The 15,828-nt window shown below is 42.3% G+C and overlaps 1 protein-coding gene across 1 annotated transcript in view; it reads left to right on the top strand.

Moving 5' to 3' along the window:
* EGFLAM (EGF like, fibronectin type III and laminin G domains) overlaps window positions 1–15,828 on the top strand; it is a 123,568-nt gene that overhangs the window by 89,636 nt on the left and 18,104 nt on the right. The window contains exons 14-17 of the mRNA XM_044431340.1: window positions 8,771–8,896; window positions 10,246–10,489; window positions 12,859–12,970; window positions 15,219–15,335. Of these exons, the coding sequence (XP_044287275.1) occupies window positions 8,771–8,896; window positions 10,246–10,489; window positions 12,859–12,970; window positions 15,219–15,335 (599 nt within the window). The remainder of the gene's footprint in view (window positions 1–8,770; window positions 8,897–10,245; window positions 10,490–12,858; window positions 12,971–15,218; window positions 15,336–15,828) is intronic.

The raw sequence follows: 15,828 nt of genomic DNA on the forward strand, positions 1-15,828 counted from the left end.
GCACAAGTGTGAATGTACTACCCCACTGATGCTGGTGCCACCAATCCCCACTGGCATCACTCTCCCAGAAAGAACTCCCAAAGTCACTGCCTCACTATGGACATGTTGGGCAGGAATCCCCAAATGTCGGTGATCCCTGCACCCTTAATGCTGTAGGATGTAGCCCTGCTGCATTCCTCTGATCCCAAGTCTGCCCATTAGAACTCTTGGAAGTGTAGGAGGATACATCTCCCCTAACAACCACGTTTACTGAAATGCCCTAGTTCTTGTACAGCTGCTGCTGAGGAATAAGACATAGAATCTCCAACAGAGTAGGTGGAGCTCAACACATCAAACAGAGCACAGCTATATAAATTCTTTGCTGCAGCAATATTGTGAGCTTGCTGCATTTGGATGCTTTGCATCCTTCCCAACTTGTCCCTTAGTCGACTGTAAGCTAACTATGATATTGTTCCCTTGAGAACTAGCCTGGTGTTCTGCTGAGTTTCACCAGGACCCTCTGTGGGCCCCAGTCTGGAAAAGAATAGAAGCCCTAGTTTGAGACCTTGTTTAGCTATAAGCTTTACTGAAGGGCACTTGTCAACTCAAGTCTTTCAGCCTAGCTGTCTCACAGAACTTGCCCTGAGCCATTGGGTAAGGGTGGGAAAGAAATAAAGATGAACAAAAGCTTCTGTCATAAACTGATCAAAAGCCCTGTTCAACTGACTGCACTGTATTAGTGGTTAGAAGCAGATCTAAAACTGATTTCAAGTCTAGAGTTTCTTAGATAAAAGCTCGTTGTGTGTGTGCGTGTGTGTGTGCGTGCTGTGCTTTACAACCTATATCAAAAGAGGGCAGTGACTAGTATCAGACATATTAGCAATTGCTGCACTGCCCTATGGATAAAAAGAGCAGAGCTCTATGAGATATAAGAAAGCTAATAGAGTGGTCTAAAAAGCAGGCACTGAAGAAAATAAGGCTTTGGAGAAGCACAAAGATCAATTTCACGATAGAGTGAGAATCTGTGGAATATATATAAAGCTGGAAAGTTATGAAAAGTTCTCTCTTATCTGTATTGGTTCTTGGATCTCCCTGGGAAAAGTCTAGAATCCCACTATTACTTAAAACACAACACTTAAAAGAGAAGGCCTTTTATTGGTTTGCTTTTGACCGTTCGTGACCTGAAGCTGAATGATAAAAATCAATCCAAGTATAATTCACCCTTCCCCAACCTGATGCCCTGCAGATGTGTTAAACAGCCATTCCCAACATTGCCAGCCAGCATGGCTACTGGGAATAGAAGGAATTACGGAGGTGCCAGGTGAGGGGAAGAGTGCCATTTGCATGTATCATTTTCAGCGGAGCTAGAGCTCCATATGTAACACACTTTTGTACTAGTTTTCCATGCAAAAGGCCTCAGGATGAGTCCTTAGTATCTCCCAGTTAAAAGGAGCAGTGCTCAAGGAGCCATGCTGGGAAGACCTCTCTCGAGCGAGATTGTGAAACTATGCTGGTGCCCAGCAGAATGGACAACTCTGGGCTAATTACCAAAGATCTGATGTCTGAAGGGAGCCTGGAATGGACAGTGCTTATCTGACCCTCAGCTTCCAAGAACAGTCATGAATTTAGGGAGCATTTTTCTGCCAGTATGACTCTGTATGTCTTCAGTAAAGATTAGGGATCAGGAGCAAGCTATCCTAGGGCTAAAATGGACTCTTGGGGAGTATCAGCATGCTCCCTCCAGCTGTCATCCCAAAAGGGGTATGCAGAGGCAGTAAGGGGTGGTTCTTATGAGTCCTGCTGGCATTACAGAATAGGGGCTAAAGCCTGCCCGTCAGTGCCCATTCAGTTCTCAAAAACCTGTCATGGAACCAGTTTTAGTTATTGATTTGTTCTCCCCACTGCACGCACGCGCTCTCCCTCTCTCTCTGTGCGTGCGTGAGAGAGAGGGAGAGAGTTCTCTCATTTTCTGCCCAACTGTTGATCAATGTGGCAGCAGTGCAGTACAAAGAAGCTATAAGTTGTCTATTTGCTAATTAGATAAGAAATTAACTGAAGCTGCAAGTACTCTGTTTACCAAATGTGCATTATATTATTCACTCCATGCCAGAATTCACAAATCATGAAAATTGTTACTTGGCAGTGGAGGAGAAATGGGGGAATAGCCACACAGACTTCAAAATCTGGGTCAGCTAGGGTCTCTTTGGTTTGCATTGAACATGGGAACATAGCCCACCCAGGATCTGCATGCACAAATGTAGGAAGGTCCCCTTGGGGGCATCTATCCCCCCTGTTTGCCTATGCTGAGCCTTTGTCAAGGATGGGTCAGGGGGCTCTTTGTGTTATCTCCACCTGGTGTTTCACAACTCCACTTAGGTAAGGCAGGTTGGTTCCAAAGGCAAGCTAAGGACCCCCTTGTGGTCCTCAGAGCCCATGAGCTGACAGCCTTTGACTTGCTAATCACCATAAAGGTGCCCATGAGTAGCCTCCAAAGCCCATTTTCCTGAAATCTCTACACATTCCTGCCCATGGAGAAAGTCAAGATGCCTTCACCTGCTCTACCTCCACCCCGAGGATGAAATCCCACAGCCCTACATGCAGATCCTGCAGAAAGGTATTGTGTCTTGTGCCTGACGAGTTTGATTTGGGGGTGTCAGAGAAACCACAAGCAATGCCACCAGGAAGATACATTGTATTACTAGGGTCACCTAAGGAAGGAGCACCAGAACATGCATCCACCCTCTTCAGCAGTAACAATCATATCAGCAAAAGAGAATTGATATTTCTAATGGTGATGGAGGTGGAGAAGCTTCTGAAGGGCAGCTACAGTGGTACTTTGGTTCACGAACTTAATTCGTTCCACGATTCTGGTCACCAACCGAGTTGGCCACGAACCGAGTCAAATTTCTCCATAAGGTTCAGTGTAAATATGGTTAATCCATTCTGAACCATAACTTTATGTTATACATAAAGGACAGCATATTAAAGTTTTTAAAAAATACGTATTTTTTTTAACTGCAAAAATATGAGCTACGTCCCCGAGCTGCAGGCCAACCCACAGGGCCATGGCTCCCACACCTCCGCTGCGACCTTCTCGGCAAGCTGCCACCACTGTCGAGTGGCTGCCATGCTGCTTTCCCCCCACCCCGTGGTGGGGAGAGGCAGTAGGCGCCCCGGTCAGCTGCCTGCGGCCCTGTCCCTTGCCTCCCCTCACCTTGGCCCACAGAAAGCAGCCCTTACTTCCCTCTTCGTGGCCTTTCCTGGCTGGGGGAGCCATCCTGCATCCCCCTCTATGGCCTTCTGGTTCTGCTCCCCCTCCCAGAACCAGACGAGCACCTGCGAGGGGACCTTCCTCCGGCTCAGAAGTGGAGCAGCGGTGAGGAGCCAGGAAGGCCTTGAACAAGGCGAGCGCACCCTCATGGCTCCCCCTCATGTCGTGCCCTTTCAGTGGGCAGCACAGCATCATCTTGGGCTTCTGCTGCAGCCCAAGCGAGAAGAAGATGGCCGTGATCGTGGTCGTCACCCAGTGCGGAGTTCACGAATCGAGGCAAAATTTTGCCAGTCTTTCTGTTCGCAAACCAAAGCATTTGTGAACCGAGGTACCACTGTACTGAGCAGCGGCAGCAGTTGAAGGCAACACTGGTAAATTTTCTGTCAGTGATGCTCAAGCTAACTCTAAATAGTACTGCACAGAAGAAGGCAATGGTCAATCCCTTCTGAATCTTCTTACCCTGAAAACCCTATGATATGCAGATAATACAATGGTACTGGCAGAAAGTAGCAAAGAATTGAAATTGTTCCTGATGCAAGTGAAAGAAGAAAGTGCAAAAGCAGGACTGCAGCTGAACATTTAGAAAACAAAAATCATGACTATGGAAGAATTACACAACCATACAATTAACAATGAAGAAACTGAAATTGTGGAAGATTTTACCTACCTTGAATTAGTCATCAATTCATATGGACACTGTAGCCAAAAAGAAGATGGAGACTTGGAAGGGCAGCAGTGAAGGAACTAGTAAGTGTAGGGGCATTTCATTGGGACCCAGGCCAAGATCATCCACTGTGTTGTATTCCGCATCACCCATTCCGGATATATGGGTGTGAAAGTTGGACAGTGAAGAAAGCTGACAGGAAGAAAATTGATGCATTTGATACATGTTTCTGAAGGGGAGCTTTGTGAATACCCTTGACTGATGGACAAACAAGTGGGTCCTAGATCAAATCAAGCCAGAACTTTCCCTAGAAGTGAGGCTGTCATTCTTTGGGAAAATCCCGAGAAGGCCAAACTCTCTGAAGAAAACACTCATGCAAGATAAAGTCAAAGGCAGAAGAAGAAAATGAAGACCAAATATGAGATGGATGAACTTCATAAAGGAAGCCACAGCTGTGATTTTACAAGAGCTGAGCAGACCTGTCATCGGTAGGACGTTTTGGAGGACTTTCGCTCATAGGATTGCCATAAATTGGAGATTACTTGATGGCAGAAAACAGCAGGAGCATTTATATCGCACTGCCATTGAAAGACAAATTCAAGTTTATCACTGAATGTATTCCAAAAGGAGACTATAGTGGATCAAAAATCCCTGACAAGTGCCTGTACATAATGCGTATTCTTTAATTCACACTTTGCATTTTTAGAGACGCACATCTTTCATTATGTGGAAAAATGAGCAGCTATGCCTATTTGATGTCCATCTCATCTCCAGCACTCTAGTGGGCAATTACTGTCAGTCTTCAACATAAGGTAAGATAGTAAAAACGGGAAAAAACAGGATTTGCAAATGCACATTTTCAATGCAACATGTTTACCTTTTCACATTTGGAACAGAATTACTTCCTTCTTTGCAGAATAATCAGGTTGCCTTTAAGAATTCAAGAACAGACAATCCATTAATATTTTTGCAGGCTTCATTACATTCAAAAGGAGATGATGTACAGCTCATGTTTTATATTATCCAAAAACTCTTGAATGTCCCAATTTGAAGATCAGAATTGCTCGTGTTGACAGAGTGAACAGATGGGAAAAGAGGAGGTGATCAGCTGATGGCATATGCCTCAGAATGCATTTGATTGGATTAAGGTTCTTTTATTCCTGAAGCTTGAGAACTCCATCTAGTCCCCTTGATGTTTCCTTTTCAGGATGATGATGATGATGATGATGATGATTTTAGCACAGCTAAAATGATCAAGGTTGTATTTCATGTTGTATAATTTAATGCTAGTAGCACTTATATTGACTGTAGTTGTGTGGTACTCTGGATTTTATTAGTAAATAGGTTGACACTCTTTGACTGCAGTTCTAACTCTGTGTATTTGGGAGTAAGCTCCATTGAATGTGGCAGAACTTGGGTTCTGGGTAACCATCCCTTGGGTTGTGCTGTGAGCTGTTAAAATTTACCTGGACTGGGTGGATGGCACTGCTGGGGAGTTGAATGATACAGTATTCCTATGAGTTATCATTGCAAACAGGGTATTTTATATATTTTATTTATTTGTAATTGAATTTATGCTTTAGAAAGGAGGAGTTTCTGGGTGAATAGAGAGTACTAGAGTCCTAGCTGTGCTTTACAGCTGTTCCATTTCTTTAGGAACAGCTAAAGGAATGGAACAGCTCCATGTTTGCCCTTTCCATATCTTGGAACATGTTTGCCCTTTCCATATCTTGGGGGAGAGAAAGTGCAAAACTCAACTTCTTACCCCAACAAGAAGCTCTTGTTCAAAGGTTGCAATATAGACAGTATCTCCTAAGAGGGAAACATCTGGCTTGAGACTTTAACAATGGTGTGGCTTTAAAGTTGCTAGCAACTCCCAGGGGTGACAAATCCTAGTTCAACTCTAATATTATTATGAAATTTTCTCTGGGGAAATTTTCTTTAGCTGTAAATAGAATTGCTCTCTGAGGAGTTTGAACCAGATTCAAGTTCAAGATTGATTTCAGAAATCAGCTGTGGAAGAGCATGAACTTTGTTGTTGTTGTATACATGCACAAACAATCCATAAGGTAATTGGGAAATCTCAGATCCAGCTTATATATTTGCATAATTCCCTCTTTTCCTTCTGCAGTGCAAATAATAACAAATCTAAGGAAACTACAAAAAATTAGGAATGGAGAGATAATTTATTTCTGACTTTCATCAGTTTTGCTTGTGCTGATTAATAGGAGCCATTTTGGCTAATAGGGTGGAAGATAGACAGACAGACAGACAGAACTGCTCTGCCCCTTTTCTGCAATAATGTGATTTTTAAAACATGCACACAATTGTTTATAAATATGCATTTTGAAGGTATATTCTAACACAATACACTTTTGTACATGTATTTTCTTTTGAAGTATGCATTTATAAGTGTATTTTGTCTTAAAATGCCAATTTTATCTTCCTTGTGCTATGTTGTTTGAGCCAAAAACTGCATTACAACATTTGAAGAAATCTGAATGATGATAGTGTTCTCATCTGCACAACAGTATGATCAGATCAGATCTTAATGGAACTCACAAAGAATGTATTTCTCCAGCATCCTACCCTTGGTATGGTAGACCCATGATTAGGTCACCTGTTTTGTTATTTTCACTAAGTATAGTCATGACCAGACATGGCTTCCAGGGCACAGTGGTTATATGATGAAATGACTCCCATGGGAAGAAATAAAATCCCAGCTGAAGATGCCTGGTGCCCAAACTGAGGAAAGCTATTTTACTACATGAGGCAGAAAATCAGACAAGCAACTCTGTTCTTGACAGTAAAAGTACAGCAACAAATTTAAATTACAAACAATTTGCTGTCCTTTTACAACACCCAAAGCTTGCTGCCTCTAAGACATTCTGCCTAATGGTGAGGGAGGAAGAAAGATCTAGACTAGTTTTGTGCTGTACTCCATTAATATGATGTTAAGTGCAGTTGTTAAAGAAGTAATGTCCCTGGTTAATGTCCACCGTGTTAACTAATAAATGTATTTTACTGTATCTAAAACATTTTTGTGATGCTATTTACTCTGATTGAATCTAGCTAATGCGGGTTTGGCAAACCTGTTTTCAAGCCACACCAGAGTGTGGATGTCTCCCTTCAAATATAGCTCAGGATTCAGGTTGATGTGGTCTCTGAGCCATTTTATGCTGGATTATCCTTGCTTTTGGAACATGGCACTTCAAAACTGATGCCTCTAATTTAAAAAAAACAAAGCAAAGCTAGAGCCTTTGTACGTGTGCAGTTCACAGCACAATCCAATACATTTTTGAGGTCAGGGGTGGAACTCTGGCCTTTCCTGCAATTGTTTAGGCCAGGGGTCCTCAAACTTTTTCAACAGGGGGCCAGTGGAAGGGCGGTGGTGGCAGGCTGGTGAGGCAGGGGTGCCCACGGGCACGGGCCGGTGTGGCAGCAGCGGGTGCACACGGGGCGAGGTGGCAGCTTGCTCACTCGGAGAACTCCCGTGAGTCCAAAACGATCTCTGAGTGAGCAAGCTGCCGCCTCGCCACCCGTGGCAAGGTGGGCGGTGCGTGTGCGCGCAGTGAGGCAGACAGTGGCAGGCGCGGGGAGTTCAAAACCTCTGAGGCAGGCTGGATAAATGGGCATGGCAGGCCGGATCCAGCCCATGGGCCATAGTTTGAGGACCCATGGTTTAGGCGGTATCTAGCAGACTGAATATTAATCACACTTGAAACAAGACTTTAGTAGATATGAATATTGCTGAGCTGTGAGACTTGAGTTAAAGTTCCTGTTCACATAATCTCCCTGTGGGCTTGGGCAAGTTACTCTCTCTTAGTGGAACCTCCACAGGGTTGATGTGTATACAAAGTGGGATATCTGAGGGGAAGATGGGATTTAATTTAACATTACTTTAAGAAACAAGAAAAGTTCCTAAATACCCAAAGTTAGCTTTTTGCCCTCATCCAGCATTTTACCTTCTCCAGCCTTTAGGGAAATGTCATTTGTATATTTTAATTCTTAAGTGTTAAATACTTCTCACTGAGGCATTATTATTACAATGAAAGAAACTGCTTCTGTTCCTATCTCTCTTGATTTAATACTTATCTGTGATGTTGTGTCTGCTTTTGGTTACTATATTGTGGGGGAAGACTATGCAAATTACTAGTACCGTTTTTTAAAGTGAAGTACTTTAAACACATTTTACAAGATGATGTTTGTTGAAATATTTAAATGCTCTTCAAAAGTATCTTTGAGGCATTCAAATCTGTCAGTCCTTGACAGTTTCCATAGCATTACTTCCAGCCATCTTCCTGTTAAGATGGCACAATAATAGAGATGTTGATTATAAAAGCCAGTATGTTGGCAGTAAGGATTACCTGCAGTGCAGATGGAACTGTTAACAACAAACAAAATAGCAGCTAATAAGCTTAGACCCTTCTGCTTAACACCTACAGCTCTTGCTATAGCTTCCCTCAAATGCAGAAGAAACAAAACAGCACTTAAGATAATTGAGGTTAAGCAAAAATATGGTCCTTGAATGTAAACAGTCTGGTGATGTTTGGGGATTTAAGCAGCCTGTTTGTGAGAACCAGGAGCAAGCAAATGAAAAGTGGAAGACAGCAGCCAGTCGGGCAAATGATCACTTCTAGAAAATCGATAGGATTAGTTGCTCTTGCTGCCATTTTGTGAAACCTCTTTGTGGCCTGGAGCTCAGTCACTAAATCCAGTGCTTAGATTTACATGTTGCCCAGAAAGAGTTTCATTTATGTGTTTGTGTAGGTAATCGAAAACAAGTGGCTTAATTACCTCATCCCTCAGGTAAGTTGGATAACAAATAGATGTTCTTACTGTTGCTCTGTTTTTAGGTGAATGCAGCAGTGGAATTTGTGATGAGGCTTCCTGCATAAATGGTGGCACCTGCACAGCAAGCAAAGCAGATTGGTACATCTGCCTTTGTCCACTGGGATTTAAAGGTCGACATTGTGAGGAGGGTGAGAGAATGACTTACTGCTGTTGTCTTCAAATACATGGCACCATTTGGTATGTTTCAAAGCAGTGGTGGGCAACTTGGACCCCTCCAGATGTTTGGGAGTACAACTCCCCTCAGTCATGGCGAGCATGGCCAACAGTAAGGGATTATGGACTATATCACAGAATAGTGGAGTTGGAAGGAGTCAATAAGGCCAGTGGGTCCAACCCAGAACTTCTGGAGAGCATCAAATTGCTTACCCTGTTAAAGAGGATGCGTCTGTAAGCTTTTTAATTAGCATCAAATTGGATTTCAGCTGCATACCAGCTGTGTACTGACTTGACCAATCAATCAAGTCGTATACTGCTTTATCATACATTACACTTGAAGTCATTCACAATAAACCATTCTGAAAATACAATACAATACATACACACATATATATAAATAATAAAAATTATTCATACAAAGTACATAATAAAATAATAAACTTACACTGCATTGTGAGGTAGATTGCACACTGATGGAGTGTGAGATCAAGAATATAGATCTTGATATACAGACATGGCACAATGATTCTAAGTATTGAGCTTTTAAAAATCTATGTATAATTTGTGAATATCGGTTTGAAATGTACAGATGTATATTTATGAATGTGAATTCTTGTAAATAAATTAACAAAGAATAAATATATCAGTGGTAAGCCACAGTTTCGTATTACATGGGAACAAGCCCAATGGGTTCTCCACTGCGTTTTCATATAACACAGACTTTTCTTTTGCCTCATTTGAGGAGATGTTCATGAACACCCATTATAGCACTTTCCCTTCCAGTTAGGAATGAAATGGGTCTTGTCCCCTCTATAGTTAGATAGACCATACTGACAGAAGCCATATTGGCTATGATGGGTCAACAGGGATATCTGAGTACAGGCTAGATAATCCTTATTTCTTTCATGCTGTGCGGCAGTGTTGCAAATTACTAGTGGATCTTAAAGCAAATTTCAGTGTCACACTATTAAACATCACTATTTGCATGTTGAAGGAGGTAGTGTAGACCTTATAGTAAACTTCCTGTTGACTAGTTTGCCTGCGGGTTTCTGCAGCTATGTTTTCTGTTAAAATGTTTTGTTGTTCAAACACTGAGGATTGGTTGGTAGTTACCCTGTCCTTTTCTTAACAGGCAAATACAAATTGAAGGAAATTGTTTAATCTACTTGTGAAGCATTTAGAATGGATGCATTTATTTCACAATGGTACAGCTTCTAGTATTAATTTTGTAGTAGAATTTGAACTTTATATTGTAAAGAAAGAAATGGAAACAGTCTTGTTTTCTTGAGCACTTGAAAAAATATGCTTCTTTGTCTTTCAGCTTTTGCCCTCATTATACCTCAGTTCAATGAGACCTTGAAATCCTTTGCTACTGTCCCCTGGCCCTTGGAATCACAGAACTACCTTTCCTTCATGGAATTTGAAATCATATTCCGCCCAGATTCAGAAGATGGTGTCCTTCTGTACAGCTACGATACAGGCAGCAAAGACTTCCTGTCTATTAGAATGGTGAACAGCTATGTAGAATTCAGGTTTGACTGTGGCTCAGGAACTGCTGTGATCAGGTAAATGCTAAGACCATATTCCCTGACATAAAGAATAGCTGAAACAGCATGGTAATAAAATAAGCAAAATAAACAAGCTCCTTAGGCCTATTCTTGAAACAAATTCTTGTTCCAAATTCTGGAAAAGTGGTCCTACTAATGAGTAAAATATGTAACCCAAAGAGCCAATGAAGTGTAGCAGTCAAGACTGCTGGACAGGGACTCATGAAATCTGGGTTCTAGTCCCAACTTCGCCACAAAGCACATGGGGTACTTTGAGCCAGTTTGTGTGTGTGTGTGTGTTGGTACATCTTGTATTGTCACTGGCTGACACTAGCGCTCCGGGTTCACCAAATTACATCGTTCCCATTTCCCCTTGTGCCTGGTTACCTGGGAAATTCAAAGGATTGGATCTGGGACTTCCTGTGCCAAACTCACCATCACTGGCTAGTGGCTCCAGTATTGACAGGATGGTGCATCTACTCTGGGTTTCAGTCAGAACAAGGAAGGTGCTATCCATGGTTCTGAATCAACTTGGGCACTCAGGTTCTAAACCTGTGATAGTGCCTTAAAAAACTCCTGACTGGATACACCATCTCACTGATGCTGGAGCTTTCAGCCTTTGCCACAAATCCTGGCCCCTTTCCCTGGGCTGTAGTCTAGATAATGAAAGCACTAATTGTTGTAAGCCAGAAGTCTCCCATTACTAAGACCTATGCTAGAATGGAGACAAAATATAGGTATTGTTTATTATGAGTTAGTGAACAATCTGCTTTCTTTATTACATATTGATCAGAGGTTATTATTACCCTATTATGTATTGATTTATCTAAGGTAATGAAACCCTAATTATTATTAAACAAAGGCCAGAGGGGAAGAATAGAAAACACTAACAGATAATTAAAAAGGGACAGCAGAAGTTGGTTTACTACAAAGTTTTTCTAAGATTTCAGAAGCAATATTATACTTGAAGAAATGTTAAGAACTCATCAGTGACAAGGAGAAAAATCCAACTTGTGTTTTGAAATTTAAATTTCTGCATTGTTAAAACTAATATGACATTTCAACTGCTTCTGCAAGTCTTTGCCAAATGTAACATGTCTAGTGGGAATTCAATTTACATTTATCCATTATATGTTGGCTGCTTTTCCAGTTAGTGACAATTTATACAGACTGTGTCAGTACTTTTCAGGTTCTTCCTGTGGGATGCACAGCACCGCCATTGCAAATTGTAGTTCTTTCTCAAGACCTCTTGTCATAATGAGGATTGCATGGTGATCGGGCTTCCCCAGAGAATCCTTAATGTGCCGAGAAGCATTGCTATGATTTAATGATAATAAGATTCTGTAAAACCTGTAGTGCGTTCAGTCCATGCCAGCAGATCCCCATGGGGAATCTTCAGAGCCTTTCCATTCCTTCAGCCTCCCAACTGCTCCTGGCAAGCCATTGGTTGGTCGTGTGCAGTGCTGGCCCACTGCAACCCCCCTGGCTATGCATGCCTCTCGTAAGGGCCGCTGGCTGCCCAATGGCCATGAGGGCCACAGTTGGGGTGGGCATGGCCAGGTACCTGCTGAGAGCCCACACCCAACAGGAGCCCACTGATAAGCCCCCTGGGTTGCTCCTCCTCTTCACCATGGCAGCCAGCTTGATCTCCTGCCTCTGGTGGTGGCGAGGATGAGAAGTTGTAGGTGCCATGGCCAGTTTTCTTGAAGCGAGGAACGGGCGGTAGAGATGAGAAAGAATAGGGGAGGAGTTGCAGCTGGCAACCTTATAAGACACTGGTGGTAATGCAGACACATTGAGGGAGAAGACCCATTGAAGGTGGCTTACCCAAGGACCCTCAACACCTGGAGATGGTACCAGTGGGTCCAACACACATGCTGCTCTCACAAGCATTAAGCATAATACAGCAAATATCACAAGCAGCAATGACAATTCGATCCAAAGGCCTGGGAGAATAAAAAGATGTATGTGTGTGCCCCAAAGTCAGCCATGTATATGTTCCTGGAAGGAATCCATGGGGAGGACATGGCACATTTGGGGGTGGTTACCCCTGAAATTTCTCAACTTCTACATGGGAGAGATGGTTTTCCTAGATGGGAGGGAGGGCTGTGTGGGCACTCATTGGCCTCTGCCTGTTCTTTGGCAGGTTCCCTACCATGTTATGACCCTTTTATTGTTCATGGACAGCCATCTGAGTGGGATGGTGTAACGTGGTGTCCTGCAACAGCAGCGGGTTGGATCCAATGGCTTTCGTGGCCCCTTTCAAGTCTACTATTCTATGATTCTGTGTCATGCAAAAGTGTAACTCTTTATTTCTGATAAATGTTGCAAGATATGAAAATCTTTGGACTTGAAAAATATTTATTTTGTTTCCTTTGTTTAAACAGGAGTGAAGAACCCATCAGTTTGAACCAGTGGCATGAGCTTAAAGTGTCTCGCACAGCAAAAAATGGTATATTACAGGTTGATCAGCAAAGGCCAGTGGAAGGCATGGCAGAGGTAACTAGGAGCGCTTTGTGAATGTGGATGCATCTTTGTCAAACCCATCCCTAGCATAACTCTAACTGAAGACAAAGCTCAGTTAGAAGTTTCTCAACAGATATATTTCTTCATCTAGGTTTTTTTCTCTGTGCAAACTTCTGCAATGAACTCCTCTCAGATGCTGATCTCCAAACTTAGATTTCCCTGGACAAGAAACTTTCTTCAAAGCCACCTGAGACCCCAGGGGATCATGCCTTTAATACATGTGATAAATTAGGATCTGAAGTGAACTTGACTAATTTACACATTTTGCAAACATTTTATAGTATAATGCTTTCTTAAGAATTCTTTTTATGAATATGTACATTTTGTGTGCACTTTTGCCCAGCATATGCATTTTAATGCATTTCTTTATCGGGAAGTTGCATTGCAAATTCAGAAGATTGGTATGCATACAAAGCAAAATTAAGATGGTTCACCATTAAATGCAAACCGAACCATTTTCTCTTTCTAGAGGTGATATGTGTTCCTGCCCCCACCACCCTACATGCACAGTGGCTTGATTTTAAATGTTGGACTTATTCACATTTTGCCTGTTTGCTTTGAACATTTTCTGTTCAAAGCAGTTCAACACACACCAAAATACAACTGTGCTGTAGCAAAATGAGGTCAGTGACAGTTTGGGTTAACAGAGGCATTGTGTCCAAGGTACAAAGGGAAATTATATCTGTATAATTATATTTGTATTGGCCCAAAATATTTTGCTGCCTGAAGTAGAGGTCAAGTACCACTCAGCTCCTGGCAAAAAGGTAGGAATGATGCTTTAAAAAGCCTTGCTACACCACGGTGACACCAACTCCTTCCTCCCCTCATGGAGCTGCTGAAAGCGAACTGCTTCATCCCAGGACATTACTGGATTGTTCTGTGCATCATTTCTCTGTTCCTGTCTTCCGTCACTCATGCACTTGACTTACTGCATTATTTCATGGCTTTATTAAACCCATAGTTTGCCCACAAACTAAGACTGGGATAAGTGAACGTATCATAGTCAACCTCTTCGAGGTTCTCTGAATTCTTCCTTGAAGTTCATCATTCTCCTCATTTGCACTCCCAAATTCAAATTTGTTTTGTGCATTTCCCCTAGTTTAAAAGGGCAGGCTGTGTTCCAGTGGGGCAGAGCTCAGGGAACCAAGGTTCACTTTAGATGCCAGGACGTACTGCTTGACAGTTAGGACTCCTAGAGTATGGAATGGGTTTTTGTGGAAGGTGGTTGAAGCCCCTTTGGTGAGGGTGCTCAAGGATAGGGTGGACATGCAGATGGTAGGCTTGTCAAGAGTGGGGCTGGCTGGAGCCAGGAGTCAGACTAGATGGCCCAGGAGGCCTCTTCTGACTCACCCTGTTTCTATGTTTCTAAAAGAATATGAATTTGAAAAAATGCCCATTTTTCCTAATTGAAAGATCATGTTTCTAGCACAGGCTAAACCAAGATCATGCAGATCTTGGTGAGAAATGTATGTTTTTGCACTTGAGCAAGGAACCATTTTTGGAGGTATGCACTTATGTAATTGCATACATCAAAATGCAGACATAAATTCTGGAAATTGCACACATTTCCCAAGAATTGCATTCCTGCCCACTTTCAGGATTATAAATGGTACATTTTCACATGATAAGCAAATAGGAACAAAATTATCATAAACCAAACTGTGGAGGACCATCTGAATGTGCCCAGTCTTGGCAAATCATTCAGAGTTATTGCTTATTTTATGAATGTTGGAAAGCCAGACATGGATTTTACACTATATAAAAAGCTCATTTCTGTAAAACTATAAAACCTCATTTCTGAGGGCCAAAACTGGTTCTCCTTTCTCTGCCCTCTTCTTCCTTCTCAGTGGCTGAAATGCCTCTCCTAAGGCATAGTTCTGGGCAGAAAGAGTTTTAAGCAAAGTATGCTGGCATTTTTGGTATTTTGCTTCTGCCCGTTTCACTCCATCTACCACTGGAATGTAGCCCCCCGTAACTCCTCCAAAATTGGCCCTCTGGTTGGAAGAAATTCAGCCACCCTGCTGTGCCTGATAGTCCCATTTCAGCATTTTCTCACCAGGGACATTAACTGTCCTTGATATAGACAAAGATATCAAATACTACTTGAGAAGACTCTTGTATACAGAACATAAAGCTAAACTAAGTCACTTTCCTAGCTATTACTTGTGCACTTTCTAATTCATTTTTTATTGTTACTCGTTCTGTTGGTTGTTGTTGACAGGGAGCTTTCACCCAGATTAAGTGCAACCCTGACATGTTCATTGGCGGTGTACCAAGTTATGATGATGTGAAGAAGAACTCTGGCATCCTGAAGCCCTTCTCTGGTAGCATTCAAAAGGTGTGTGTTTCAGAATGATGTATTGTCTGCTTCTGCCCAGCAGACCAGGACAAAAGCTCTCCAACTAAGAGGCTTTATTATGTTAATGCTAGCCAGCCTGGTTGGCTTTGCAGTACAAGAGGGGTGTACTGCAGAAGTCACTAACAAAAGAAACAAACCAAGTTGGAATACTAGCTGTTAGAGAAAAGTGGCTTAATGATAAGAAGTTGATACCAAAATGAATATGTGTACCCAAGTGTTTCCAAGTGTATCTTCCTGCTTAAGGGTTAATTGCTTGCAGCATCTTACACTTCTCAGCTGGTCTGCCCAATTTACCTGAAAGCATGTCCAGGGATCAATGATGCTTGGTCCACCTGTTCCTCAGTAGCCTACTCACTAAGCTCTCCCACAGTATTTGAAACTGATGAATTCACAATGACACTTGGCTTATCTCAGTGTCTGGTCTTGATAATTCAGCTGCAGATGCTACTTTTCTTTTTGAACTCCATCTCTG

Source organism: Varanus komodoensis, unplaced genomic scaffold, assembly GCF_004798865.1.
Source record: "Varanus komodoensis strain SLA01 unplaced genomic scaffold, ASM479886v1 scaffold22, whole genome shotgun sequence".
Lineage (NCBI taxonomy): Eukaryota > Metazoa > Chordata > Lepidosauria > Squamata > Varanidae > Varanus > Varanus komodoensis.